General features: G+C 35.6%; 1 protein-coding gene across 5 annotated transcripts in view; it reads right to left on the bottom strand.

The window, feature by feature from the left end:
• IFT88 (intraflagellar transport 88) overlaps positions 1 to 15,547 on the bottom strand; it is a 148,568-nt gene that overhangs the window by 125,531 nt on the left and 7,490 nt on the right. For 3 of the 5 annotated variants that reach the window (XM_032838225.1, XM_032838227.1, XM_032838230.1), the window contains exons 3-5: positions 14,152 to 14,214; positions 1,662 to 1,718; positions 464 to 517 (exon numbers count right to left, since the gene is read on the bottom strand). In XM_032838225.1, coding sequence (XP_032694116.1) covers positions 464 to 517; positions 1,662 to 1,718; positions 14,152 to 14,214 — 174 coding nt within the window. The remainder of the gene's footprint in view (positions 1 to 463; positions 518 to 1,661; positions 1,719 to 14,151; positions 14,215 to 15,547) is intronic. The other 2 variants (XM_032838228.1, XM_032838229.1) reach the window with 2 other exon arrangements.

The following is a 15,547-nucleotide window of genomic DNA, read 5'->3' as shown; positions in this document are numbered from 1 at the left end:
TCCCTTCCCCCTATAAAATTTCAATTCCTCACTTTGATCTTACTCCTAGTTTGGAAAGAAAAACTCAAAAGATTTTTATATAGCACCTAATATAAGTTATATAGGTTATTAGCTGCCTACTCCTCTACTTTTTTGGTCTCCTATATGCCTATGAGAGAAACTACAGAAATTCTTACAAGTGATAGCACAGGAAAAATGGGACCCAAAGTTCACTACACAAGCAAACTATCAGTTCTATGTCCACTCCCCAATGGGATTTCATTTGAGACCTGAGTAAATCCAATGTGATTTTGACTCCAAAGATTCTGAACAGTCTAAACTTCAGCCCATAATTTAAAGAATCATGGTCTTTATATAAGAAATACCTTCTTTAACATTTTAAAATAATATAATAAAAAATGTCAGCAATAATATTCTAAGTCACAAGAGAGGCCCAAAATGAACAACCACATGACAGAGATACCTGAATAGCCCCTGTCATTGGTCTTCCCATCGAGGATGCCAGGGATGTCTTGGACTAGCAAACAGAAAACTAAATTAAAATGATTCCAAAAAAATCTACATTTAATTTTATAAAAACAAAGTTACAAAAATTTTCTTCATAACTTTTTTCTTCATTCTATTGGCAAGTAAACCTAATCCTTTCCATTTATAACCTAAAGATATAAGATTAAACAATAAAATTCTAAAACAAGCCTCAGCAAACTACAACTGTCAGCCTTTGTCAATAACATTTTATTGGAGTACAGCCATACCCCACTGGTCTGCACACTATCTACAGCAGCTTCTATACTACAAATGCAGAGTTTGGTAGCTGCAACTAGGGACTATGACCTGCAGAGCCTATACTGCCTGGCTCTTCACAAAAAATGTTTGCTGTTTTCTATTCTGAAGCACCACCAAAAATCAAATTTATGAGTAATACAAGCTTAGGCTGATTAATAAAACCATGTTTCACTTAACACACAGTTATATTATGTGTATGACTAATTTCCTTATTCGTATCAATAAATATGAAGTCAAGTGTCCTGGACTTCTGGGTACTAAAACCATTTTTCTGATCCCTATAGGATATTACAATAAAGACTAGGAAATACTATTCTACTTCATTCTTTCGTTTTTCTCCCACTCTCCCTTTGGATGCTAAAGACATCCAAATTTGGGCAAGACTTCAAACTTTTCCTTTCTGGATTTTTATATAGCATCTTTCCTCCAAATATCTCAAATAAAAGCAACACCGAAATATATGCCTCTGAAAATTTTCTCAAATTTTATAATTTTATTTTTCATGTATTAATTGGTAAGTTTTAAAATATAAACATCATTACTTTTATATAACATTTAACTTCACATAAAAATATGAATGGAATACACATGAGACTTGGTAATATTACAAAAAAAAATGAAAGGAAGTCAATCAACAAACACAAGGTTTACAAATAGAAATGATAATAAAATATTTTCTGATAAATTTATAATCAAAATGACTACAATATAAAAGCTATTAATCAAATTAGACTTTTATAAGGTTTGTAACTATCTAAAATGAAAAATATATCTGGGTCACAGACTGAAAGATAACTCAAATTATTTAGAACTGCCTAAAGTGAACTGATGGATGAGAAAAAGCACCTTAGTATTTTTAGCTTAAGTAAACCTACCCCATATCCAGTAGCTACAGGTCTAGTAACTGCTGTGCTTGGTATTTTAGCAGTTATCTTGGGGAGGAAAAAAAACATAGTTAATAGAATTCAAATTAAGCTATACAATAGAAAACTAGAAAAGCAATGGGAAATATAGACTCATCAATAGAGAAATATTTATATAATATTTAGAATAACTTCTCTTAAATTACTCTAAATATTAAGGATCCCAGGTATTTTAAAGTATTAAGAAGGAGAGTTATTCTGGAATTCATTTTAAAGGAGAAAAGAAATTTGAGAATTATCAGAGGTACCAGTGAGAAAGGTTAGTTTTCATGACTGCTTCAATCATTCATTATGTATACTGACTACAGCCAGCCGCTAGGCCAATAGACACAGGATCTGGCATCAGAGAATCTGCATTTAAATTTCAGCTCTCCTTCTACCAGCTGTTTTTATTCATACTTTTTTGAACCTAAATTTTCTCATCTTTGAAATAAGGATATCCTGATGCCAAAATTGTAATTGGAATCAAACAGGACCATGTAGACGGAAATGTCCCATATGTTAGTTGTTAGGCATATTTGTTTGAAATATTTGATTAAAGCATCATTAGTACAAAAGCTCTACTTCTGGTTATGATGGACTGCTGTTTTAAACAACTTTAAATAACTTTCCCACTAAGAATAACTAAAAAAGCTGGGAACATTAAAAAAAAAATTTTTTTAAGAATTGTCTCTCTCTTTTTTTTTTTTTTTTTAAAGGATTTTATGTATTCATTTGTCAGAGAGACACACAGCAAGAGAGGGGACGCAAGCAGGAGAGTGGGAGAGAGAGAAGCAAGCTTACTCCTAAGTAGAGAGCCCAATGCGTGGCTTGATCCAAGGACCCTGGGATCATGACCTGAGCCGAAGGCAGATGCTTAACAACTGAGGCGCCCAGGCGCTCCAAGACAAAAATATTTTTATAAAAAATCAATTTGAATATATTAGAGAACCAAAAAGGCAGTGAAGAATTAACAAGGTTTCAAGATAAGGAAAAGGAAAAGCTAGAGAGGTATGCCTGCATTTGAGCCTGCTTTTCTCCAAAAGGCATGACTAAGAAGCTGAACACAGCTCTCTAAAGACTCTCTTAAGACGTAAAATGTTGGAGTTGGGGCTGGGGGTGCTGCCACGGAGGCAGCCTTGGTAATACTCTAGGCTTTGACTGTGATCTCAAAAGGCTATACTCTACAACTGAAAGTAGATAAAAAGCATACAAGCCCTCATAAAAACTGAAGTCCAATTTGGAACCATCTCAAACTCAACTGGATTAAGGTGAGCCAGGACTCCTAATGTCTCTAGGACCATAAGCAAAAGTAAATTCTCTAGTGAAAGGTAAGATCATCTAGAGTTGTGCTAACCAGTGGAACTTTTCTGCAGTGGTGAAAATGTTCTTTATTTGCCCTTTCTGGTAAGAGCTATTAGCCACATATGGCTATTGAGCATTTGAAATGTGAGTGATTGGTGTAATCTGAATTTTTATATTTTACTTTATTATAAATAGTTTAAATGTACATAGCCACATGTACCTAGTCATTAGTATACTGACAACTTAGACATATACCTTTAAATTATCTCTAAAATTTTTCATTTACAATGCCTGACATTGAATCAAAAACAACCTGACATTCAGGAGGCAAGACTACCTAATGAAAAGGGAAGAGAAACAAAAGACTAGAAAGACACTCAGAAAAGGATACATATAATGGAAATGTCAGACACAGACTTCAACATAACTATGCTTAATATGATCAATGAATTAAAAGACAAGATTGATAACTTCAGCAGAGAACTGGAAAGTATAAAAAAGGAATAAATAGAAATTATAGAACCCAAAAACAGTTGAAAATATACAATTCTGGCATTGTTGAGGAAGTAGTAAAACACTAAATAATACTAGACTTTAATAATTTAAAGATGAGTATTGTAATCTTTAGGAAACACCAGAGAGAATGGTTAAAGAATGTAAACGCACAAAATAACATTGGGAAGATATGGAATAATAAAAATAGAAATAAAAGAAGGCAAGGAATAAGAGAAAATGATACATAAAAGAGTCAGAAAAAACAAAAAGCAAATAGTGAGACAAGTTAAAACCAAATCAGTAATTTCATTAAATGTAAATGAACTAAATACTTCCGAGCACATTTTAAGAAAAAACTCAGCTAACTTCTGCTAATGAGAAATACATCTTAAATATATGGATATGGAAAAGTTGGAAGTAAACAGATGGGAAAGACATATCATGCACACACTAGACAAAAGAGAGCTTCTGTAGCCCCATGAATATATCAATATTTGACAAATAGACAAACAGCATGACTAGATATAGAACATTTCAAAAATAATAAAAGGCTCAATTTACATTGAAAATATAATAATTTGAAATAGTTCTTGCTCCAAATATATAAAGCAAAACTCTAAAAAAAGAAATAAACCCACAGTGTAAATTTTGGTATCTTTCTAACAGAACTAGTAGCCCCCCAACCCAAAAAAATCAGTAAAAATATAGAATTTTTGAACAAAACCATTAACAAACTTGATCTAACTGACAGATCTTAGAAAAAGCTGAAAAGGAAGGATATGTGTCTCAGCAATTTTTCCATGAGAACAAACTAAAGAGACCATTATTCTTTTAAGTACTTACTAATGACTAAATTGGTGTTTCAGTTTTTTACTTTTAGCATGGGATTGATCTCCTCAGATAAAATGGATTCTACACTGGCTCTTTATTTATTCACTTATATCCTCATCTGCAATGCCCTTCTTCCCATATCTCAAGTCAGTCTTAATTGTACATACCCTTTAAGATTCAACTGTAAATTTATCTTCTAAGCAGTCTTGCTGATTGTCCCAACTAGTGACAAATAACCTCTTTTTGTGGTCCCATAACATTTGTACTCTTTTCTTTACAATACTTATTACATTATGCTTTGAATATATGTATCCATTTTATTTTCCTTCATAAGATTATAAAGTCCTTGGAACTAGCTAGAATTTTATCCCTTGAGTAAGCCTACCACCTTTCACATAAAAGTTAAATAATTTTTCCCTGATTAACATAATAAATAGGATACGAAGAAAATATTCAATATGGGGTCAACAGACTTAAGCTCTGCCCCAATTATGGATACCGGTGAGATATGGCCCTCTAGGCCTAAGTTTTCTCATCTTTAAAATGAGGATCTCTAAAGCTGCTCTGAATATCACTGAAGGGCCAGCATGATAAAATGATCACCTGATGTCTGATACCTGAAATCACTAAAAATACCATTTACCACGATCAAGTGGGACGTATTCCTGGTTGCAAGAGTGGTTCAATATTTCAAATCAATCAATATGGTATGCTACGTTAATAATAAAGGATAAAAACCATGTGACCATTCCAATAGATGCAGAAAAAGCATCTCACAAAGTGCAACATCCATTCCTGATTAAAAAAACCCTCAACAAAGTAGGTTTAGAGGAAACGTACCTCAACATAATAAAGGCCATATATGAAAAACCCATAGCTAACATCATCCTAAATTGGGAAAAACTGAGAACTTTTTATCTACAGTCAGGAATAAGACAGGGAGGGGGAGGAGCAACATGGCAGAGGAGCAGGAGACCTAAATTTCATCTGGTCCAAGGAATTCAGTTAGATAGTTATCAAACCATTCTGTATACCTATGAACTCCACAAGAGATTGAAGAAAAGAATAGCAGTAACTCTGTGAACAGAAAAGCGACCACATTCTAGAAGGTAGGACATATGCAGAAGTGAATCTGAGGTGATACATGGGAAGAGAGACCACAGGGGTAGGAAGTCTCCGTCACCTGGGTCCCAGCAAGTGATAGAGCAAAGTCATTTCAAGCAGGGACCCCACAAGTGGCAGATGTGGGGAACAATCTTCTTCCTCCACTGGGAGGAGGGGCAAGGAGCACACTGAGGAATCTACTGGATTTGGAGACTCTAAATGGGGTCGTGCCCCAGAGACAGAAATGCTTGGTCATAGGCCAAATGAGCATGGAACATGGCCAAAGACCAGGGAGATGGGAGTAACTGACTGCTTTCTCTGAGGCACACTGAGGAATGGAGCCCCAAAGTTTCTCCTCCAGGGCTGGAGATTGGGAGGCAGCCATTTTCATTCTCTTCCTCCAAAGCTGTACAGAATTCAGGGAATAAAAGCTACCTAGAGCAAACCCAAACAGATTGCTTAGCCCGGCCCCTGGCAAGGGTGGTGCAATTCTACCTCAAGCAAAGACATTTGAGAATCACTGCAACAGACCCCTCCCATAGATCAGCAAGAACATCCAGCCAAGACCAAGTTTACCAATCAATGAGAACTGCAAAACTCCAGCACTAGGGGAATACAGCACATAGAATTCATGGCTTTTTTCCCACGATGCTTTAGTCTTTGAGTTAATTTTTTAAAAATTTTCTTTAATTCTTTTTAAAATTTCTTTTTCCTTTTTCAACCAACATCTTATATCAATGCCTTATTAAAATCTTTTTTAATTTTCATTTTTACTGCCATACTCTATCCTTTCATTATATTTAACCTTATTCTTTTGGATATACCTAAGTTTTTCTTTCGTTAAAATTTTGAATACAGTTTCTTCTAACAGACCAAAATATACCATATATCTAGGATATGGCTTTTTAAAGATTTTATTTATTTATTTGACAAAAAGATGGAGAGAGAGCACAAGTAGGCAGAGCAGCAAGCAGAGGAAGAGGGAGAAACAGGTTCTCCACTGAGCAGGGAGCCCGATGCAGGGCTCAATCTCTGAACCCTGGGATCATGACCTGAACCGAAGGCAGCTGAGCCACCCAGGAGCCCCTTATCAAGCCCACTTTAAAATTTTTTTAAAAATTTTCATCTTTACAGTCATATTCTATCCCTTGCTTACTCTATTTTTGTATGTATGTAAGTTTTTCTTTCTTTGAAATTTTGGGAGGCAGTTTCTTCTAAGAGACCAAAATACACCCCAAATCAACTGGGTGGCTCTGTTCTATTCACCAGCCTAATCATATTCTTTTTTTTCTTTCTTTTTTTCCCCCTTTCTTTTCCCCCTGGTTTTGGTCTCTTCTGATTTGTTCAGTGTATATTTTTCTGGGGTCGTTGTTACCTTTTTAGCATTTTGTTCTCTCATTCATCTATTTTTTGCTGGATAAAATTACAAGGCAGAAAACCTCACCTCAAAAAAGAAGAATAATAGGCAGTACTGACTGCCAGGGACCTAATCAATACAGACATTAGTAAGATGTTGCAACTAGAATTCAGAATGACAATTATAAAGATACTAGCTGGGCTTGAAAAAAGCATAGAAGATACTAGAGAATCCCTTTCTGGAGAAATAAAAGAACTAAAATCTAACAAAGTTGAAATTAAAAAGGCAATTAATGAGGTGCAATAAAAAATGGAGGCTCTAACTGCTAGGATAAATCAGGCAGAAGAGAGAAATAGTGATATAGAAGAACAAATGATGGAGAATAAAGAAGCTGAGAAAAAAGAGAGATAAACAACTACTGATCATGAGGGGAAAATTCAAGAGGTAAGTGATACCATAAGATGAAACAATATTAGGATAATTGGGATCCCAGAGGAAGAAGAAAGAGAGAGAGGAACAGAACATATATTGGACCAAATTATACTGAAGAACTTCCCTTCAGTATAGGAAACAGGCATCAAATGCAGGAGGGGCAGAGAAACCCCCCTCAAATCAATAAAAACAGGTCAACACCCCGTCATCTCATAGTAAAACTTACAAGTCTCAGAGACAAAGAGAAAAGCAGCTTGGGACAAGAGCTCTGAAACCTACAAGGGTAGAAATATTAGACTGGCACCAGACCTATATCCACAGAGACCTGGCAGGCCAGAAAGAACTGGCATGATATACTCAGAGCAAAAAATGAGAGAAATACTATATCCAGCTAGGCTGTCATTGAAAATAGGAGGAGAGATAAAAAGCTTCCAGGACAAATAAAAACTAAAAGAATTTGCAAACACCAAACCAGCCCTACAGGAAATACTGAAAGGGGTCCTTTAAGCAAAGAGAGAGTCTAAAAGTAACATAGACCAGAAAGGAACAGAGACAATATACAGTAACAGTCACCTTACAGGCAATACAACGGCATAATATTCATATCTTTCAATAGTTACCCTGAGTGTAAATGGGCTGAATATACCAATCAAGACACAGGGTATAGATTAGATTAAAAAAACAAGACCCATTGATATGCTGTCTGCAAGAGACTCATTTTAGACCCAATGACACCACCAGATTTAAAGTGAGGGGGTGGAAAACCATTTACCATGTTAATGGACATCAAAAGAAAGCTGGAGTGGCAATCCTTGTATCAGATAAATTAGATTTTAAACCAAAGACTATAATAAAAGATGAGGAAGAACACTATAACATACTTAAAGAGTCTATCCAACAAGAAGATCTAACATTTGCAAATCATTATGCCCCTAGCCTGGGAGTGGCCAATTATATTTATATTAATAACAAAATCAAATAACAAATAACAAAAATCAAAGAAATACATCGACAATAATAAAATAATAGTAGGGGACTTTAACACACCCCTCACTGAAATGGACAAATAATCTAAGCAAAAGATCAACAGGATATAAGGGCTTTAAATGACATGCTGGATCTGATGGGCTTCACAGATATATTCAGAACATTCTATCCGAAAGCAACAGAATACACATTCTTCTTGAGTGCACATGGAACATTCTCCAAAATAGATCACATCCTGGGTCACAAATCAGGTCTCAACCAGTACCATAAGATTGGGATCATTCCCTGCTTATTTTTGGACCATAATGTTTTGAAACTTAAACTCAATCACAGAAGGAAAGCTGGAAAGAACTCAAATACATGGAGGCTAAAGAGCATCCTGCTAAAGAATGAATGGGTCAACCAGGAAATTAAAGAAGAATTTTAAAAATTCATGGAAACAAATGAAAATGAAAACACACTGTTCAAAATCTTTGGGATACAGCAAAGGCGGTCCTAAGAGGAAAGTATATAGCAATACAAGCCTTTATCAAGAAACAAGAGAAAGGTCTCAAATACACAACCTAACCTTACACCTACAGGAGCTGCAGAAAGAACAGCAAAGAAAGCCTAAATCCAGTAGGAGAAGAGAAATAATAAAGATCAGAGCAGAAATCAATGAAACAGAAACCAAAAAACAGTAAAACAGATCAACGAAACTAGGAGCTGATTTTTTGAAAGACTTAATAAGATTGATAAACTCCTGGCCAGATTTTTCAAAAAGAAAAGAGAAAGGACCCAAATTAATAAAATCATGAATGAAAGAGAGATCAAAACCAAACCGAAGAAACACAAACAATTATAAGAACATATTATGAACAACTATATGCCAGCAAATTAGATAATCAAGAAGAAAGGGATGCATTCCTAGAGACATATGAACTACCAAAACCGAACCAGGAAGAAACAGAAAACCTGAACAAACCCATAACCAGTAAGGAAATTGAAGCAGTCATCAAAAATCTCCCAATAAACAAGAGTCCAGGGCTGGATGCTTCCCAGGGGATTTCTTCCAAACATTTAAAGAGGAATTAATACCTATTCTTCTGAAGCTGTTTCAAAAAACAGAAATGGAAGAAAACTTCCAAACGTGTTCTATGAGGCCAGCATTATCCTGATCCAAAACCAGAAAAAGACCCCACCAAAAAGGAGAATTACGGACCAATATCCCTGATGAATATGGATGTAAAAATATCACCAAAATTCTAGCCAATAGGATCCAACAGTACATTAAAAGGATTATTCACCACAACCAAGCAGGATTTATTCCTGGGCTGCAAAGTTGGTTCAATATCTGCAAATCAATCAATGTGATAAAATACATTAATAAAACAAAGAACAAGAATCATATGATACTCTCAATAGATGCTGAAAAAGTATTTGACAAAGTACAGAATCCTTTCTTGATCAAAACTTTTCAAAGTGTAGGGATAGAGGGTACATACCTCAATATCATAAAAGCTATCTAGGAAAACCCCACAGCAACTACCATTGTCAATGGGGAAAAACTGAGAGCTTTTCCCCTGAGGTCAGGAACACAGCAGGGATGTCCACTACCATTGCTGATATTCATAATAGTACTAGAAGTCCTAGCCTCAGCAATCAGACAACAAAAAGAAATTAAAGGCATCCGAATCAGCAAAGACATAGTCAAACTTTCATTCTTTGCAGATGATATGATTCTTCACATGGAAAACCCAAAAGACTCCACCCCAAAACTGCTAGAAGTCATACAGAAATTCAGTAAAGTGTGAGGATATAAAATCAATGCACAGAAATCAGTTGCATTTCTATACACCAACAACAAGACAAAAGAAAGAGAAGTTAAGGAGTCAATCCCATTTACAGTTGGACCCAAAACTATAAGATACCTATGAATAAATTTAACCAAAGAGGCAAAGAATCTGTACTCAGAAAAGTACAGAATACTCATGAAAGAAATTGATGAAGACACAAAGAAATAGAAAAACGTTCCATGCTCATAGATTAGAAGAACAAATATTGTGAAAATGTCTATGCTACCTAGAACAATCTACACATTTAATACAATCCCTATCAAAATACAATCAACTCTTTTTCAAAGAAATGGAACAAATAATCCTAAAATTTGTATAGAACGAGAAACGACCCCGAATAGCCAGAGGAATGTTGAAAAAGAAAGCCAAAGTTGGCAGCATCACAGTGCCAGATTTCAAGCTCTATTACAAAGCTGTAATCATCAAGACAGTATTTTGTACTGGCATAAAAACAGACACATAGATCAATGGAACAGAACAGAGAGCCCAGAAATGGACCCTCAACTCTATGGTCAACTAATCTTCAACAAAGTAGGAAAAAATGTCCAACGGAAGGAAGAAAGTCTCTTCAACAAATGGTGTTGGGAAAACTGGACACCCACATGCAGAAGAATGAAATTAGACCATTTCCTTACAGCACAACAAAAATAGACACAAAATGGATGAAAGACCTCAGTGTGAGACAGGAATCCATCAAAATCCTTGAGGAGAACATGGGCAGCAACCTCTTTGGCCTCAGCCATAGCAACTTCTTCCTAGAAATATCACCAAAGGCAAGGGAAGCAAGGGTAAAAATGAACTATTAGGACTTCATCAAGATCAAAAGCTTCTGCACAGCAAAAGAAAAAGTCAATAAAACCAAAAGACAACCGATGGAATGGGAGAAGATATTCACAAATGACATATCAGGTAAAGGGCTAGTATCCAAAATATATAAAGACCTTAACAAACTCAACACCCAAAGAACAAAGAATCCAATCAAGAAATGGGCAGAAGACATAAACAGACATTTCTGCAAAGAAGACATCCAGATGGCCAACAGACACATGAAAAATGCTCCATATCATTCGGCATCAGGGAAATACAAATCAAAACCACAATGAGATACCACCTCACACCAGTCAGAAAAGCTAAAATTAACAAGTCAGGAAACAACAGATGTTGGTGAGGATAGGGAGAAAGGGGAACCCACCTACACTGTTGATGGGAATGAAAGCTGGTGCAGCCCTCTGGAAAACAGTATGAGGGTTCCTCAAAAAGTTAAAAATAGAGCTACCCTATGACCCAGCAATTGCACTACTGGATATTTACCCCCAAGATATAAATGTAGTGATCTGAAGGGACACATGCACCCGAATATTTGCAAAAGCAATGTCCACAATAGCCAAACTATGTTAAGAGCCTAGATGTTCATCAACGGGTAAATGGAAAAAGAAGATGTGGTATATAAATATATACAATGGAATATTATGTAGCCATCAAAAAATGAAATCTTGCCATTTGCAATGATGTGGATGGACCTAGAAGGGATTATGCTAGGCAAAATAAGTCAAGCAGAGAAAGACAATTATCATATGATCTCACTGATATGAGGAATTTCAGAAACAAGACAAAGGATTATAGGGGAAGGGAGGGAAAAATGAAGTAAGACGAAACCAGAGAGGGAGACAAACCATAAGAGACTCTTAATCTCAGGAAACAAACCGAGGGTTGCTGAAACAGAGGCGAGGAAGAGAGGTGGGGTAGCTGTGTGATGGACATTGGGGAGGGTATGTACTACGGTGAGTGCTGTGAATAGTATAAGACTGATGAGTCATAGACCTGTACCCCTAAAACAAATAATACATTATATGCTAATAAAAAAATTAAACTAAAAATATAAAAGAAAAAAAAAGAAAAAAATAAAAAAGGACGGGTGCCTAGGTGGCTCAGTGGGTTAAAGCCTCTGCCTTTGGCTCAGGTCATGATCCCAGGGTGCTGGGATCGAGCCCCGCATCGGGCTCTCTGCTCAGCAGGAAGCCTGCATCCCCCCCCAACCTCTCTCTGCCTGTCTCTCTGCCTATTTGTGATCTCTGTTTGTGAAATAAATAAAATCTTTAAAAAAAATTAAAAGGAATAAGACAAGGATGTCCACTTTCACAACTTTTATTAAACATGTACTAGAAGTCTTAGCCATAGCAATCAAACAACAAAAAGATATATAAGTCAAATCCAAATTGGCAAGGAAGAAATGAAACTTTCACTATTTGCAGGTGACATGATATTCTATATAGAAAACCCAAGACACTCCACCAAAAGACTGGTAAAAGTGATAAATGATTTCCATATAGTCACAGGACATAAAATCAACATACAGCAATTTGTTGTGTTTCTATAATGAAGCAGCAGAAAGAGAAATTAAGGAACCAATCCCATTTACAATGCTACCAAAAATAATAAAGATACCTAGGAATAAACCTAACAAAAGTGGTGAAAGACCTGTATTCTGAAAACTGTCGAACACTCATGTAAGAAACTCAGAAATCCAAAGACATTCCGATTGGATGAACAAATATCATTAAAATGTTGATACTATCCAAAGCAATCTATACATTTAATGCAATTCCTATCAAAACCGAGAGCATTTTTCACAGAACAAGAACAATTCCGAAATTCCAAAATTGTTCCAGAAGACCCCAAATAGCGACAGCAATCTTGGAAAAGAAAAGCCAAGTTGGAGGCATCACAATTCCAGACTTCAGGTTATTTTACACAGCTGTAGTAAGCAAAAGAGTATGGTCCTGGCACAAAAATAGACAAGTACATCAATGGAACAGAACAGAAAACCCAGAAATGACCTCACAACTATATGGCCAATTAATCTTCAACAAAGCAGGAAAATATCTATCGGAAAAAAGACAGCCTCTTCAATAAGTGGTGCTGGGAAAACTGGACAACCACATGCAAAAGAATGAAACTGGACCATTCTCTTTTACCATAAACGAAATAAACTCAAAATGGATTAAAATCCTAAATGTGAGATCTGAAACCATAGAAGTCCTTGAAAAAAGCACAAGCAGTAATTTCTCTGGCACTGGCCATAACAACTTTTTTCTAGATAGGTCTCCTGAAGCAAGGGAAATTAAAGCAAAAATAAACTACTGGGACTATATCAAAATAAAAGGCTTTCTGCACAGCAAAGGAAGCAATCTAAAATACTAAAGGCAAACTTTATCCAATAAAGTTACTATCCAAAATACATAAATAACTTATAAAACTCAAGTGATCATCATCACTTACCACCTGGGAAATGCAAATCAAAACCACAGTGAGCTACCACCTCACACCTGTTAGAGTGGCTAAAATCAACAACATAAGAAACAGCAGGTGTTGGCGAGGATGTGGAGAAAAAGAAACATCCTTGCACTGTTAGTGGGAATGCAAACTGGTACAACCACTGTGATAACAGTATGGAGGTATGTCAAAAAGTTAATAATAGAACTACTCTATGATCCAGCAATTGCACTACTGAGTATTTACCCAAAGAAAATAAAAACATCAATTCAAAGGGATTCATTCACCCCTATGTTTACAATAGCATCATTTACAACAGTCAAATTATGGAAGCAGTCTAAATGTCCAACGATTGATGAATGGATAAAGAGATGGTATATATATAAAATGGAAAATTATTCATCCATATAAAGGAATGAAATCTTGCCATTTGCAAGGAAATGGATGGAGCTAGGGAGCATAATGCTAAGCAGAATAAGATAGAGAAAGACAAATGTCATTTGATTTCACTCATATGTGGAATTTATGAAACAAAACAAACGAGCAAAGGGAAAAAAAGACAAATCAAGAAACAGACTCTTAGCAATAGAGAATAAACTGATGGTTACGGGGGGGGAGGGTGTGTGAAATAGGTGACGAGGATTAAGGGGGGCACTTGATGTGATAAGCACGAGGTGATATATGTAACTGTTTATTCACTATATTCACTATATGCTACACCTGAAACTAACATAACACTATTAACAACAGGAATTTTAAAATAAAATAAAATAAAAAGTGGCTAAGATGGCAAATTTTATGTTATGTGTTTTTTTTATCACAACAACAAAAAAATTTCACTTACTGGAGGTCTTCTGCCATGACTAGTTCTCACTGCTTGCTGAAAAGCTGTGTCATTCTCTAATTCCTAAAACGAATAAGCAAATTCAACAATTTAACAACATGAAGTGAGAATTAAGGAAAATAAGTTTAATGTCTTCTGTTTGGTATTCATGATCCTCTGTAATTCATCTCACCCCACCTGTTGGTACCCAGATAGCAGCTAAAGGACTCTTGTCCTCAAAGCTCCCCCCTCAAGCTTCCCTAATATCAAGGCTCCTTCCTTGTCTAGGAAGAGGAATACTGGTAATGTCAGTCAACTGTAAGGGTATCTTATCTTATTGGCCACAATTTAAATTTGTGGTATCATTATGCCTGGATAAAATATCAAGTACACAAGGATATGGCCTTTATTCTTCTTTCTTCCAAAGAGCTAGAGCAGTAAGAGCAGAGAACCATCTCTTTCTCTCCCTCTGTCTGTCTGTCCTCTCTCCCTCCCTTCACTTCTTCCATATTCTGGGACCATGGTTACTAGCCCCATCTTGAAAAAGCCTTAAGACATTTTATTTTGCGGAGAAGTAAATTCTGGAATTCAAACTGGAGCTGAGCAAACAGAGGGCTCCACAGGGTCCAACTTGCCATCCCATTTGGAGATAAAGCCTCAGTTGAAACAAAATGTTATTATGCTTTGCTGATTCCTGCATGTACTCATATTCTTCATCAGGAGAGGTGAGGAAAGTACTCTTGATCAAGAGCAAGATACAAATGTTTTAAACTCTCTCAAAAGCACCCAGTTTTGCCAACCACCAACCTTCTAACCAGCCTCTATTTCCCACTCCTTCACCAACACAAACTCTGGCTCTAACTATTCATACAGATGTTACAGGCAACTGTCAGACTTGCCTCTGATTTATTTCAGTCTACCTCCCTCAAAAATGTACTTCCGATTGTTAAAAAAAAACAACAAATTTAAAAAGATAACTATCAGTTAACTTTTAAAACCTCTGCAAACAAAGTAAAATGTTTATATAACCAGGAATAAATATGCACTTTATTTAATAAAATGCACTTTATTTTTTCTATTTAAAATTTTTTTTCTTTTCAGTGTTAGAGAATAAAATGCAATTTAAATGTGATTTTATTATGTCCAAGCATTCTTTAATTTTTACCTTAAATAATCTTTATAACCTCCATATCAACTACAGAAAATTAGTAAGCACACAATTTTTCAGTTACTCATGGAAACTAGGCAACTTTCATATGAAGTATAAAGCAAAAGGCAACCTTCAGCACAATTATTTATACTACTTTGGCAGATGCTTTAGGAAAAGGAAGCTTCCAATATTCCTAAACGATAAGTAAAATTTTATTAATGAACTTGGTGAACTTTAACTAAATGACAAACTAAAAAATTGTCAACA

Source organism: Lontra canadensis, unplaced genomic scaffold, assembly GCF_010015895.1.
Source record: "Lontra canadensis isolate GAN:19392208 unplaced genomic scaffold, GSC_riverotter_1.0 scaffold103, whole genome shotgun sequence".
Classification (NCBI taxonomy): Eukaryota; Metazoa; Chordata; class Mammalia; order Carnivora; family Mustelidae; genus Lontra; species Lontra canadensis.
Note: the sequence above shows the minus strand (reverse complement) of the source record. Positions and strands in the feature narration are given on the sequence as shown.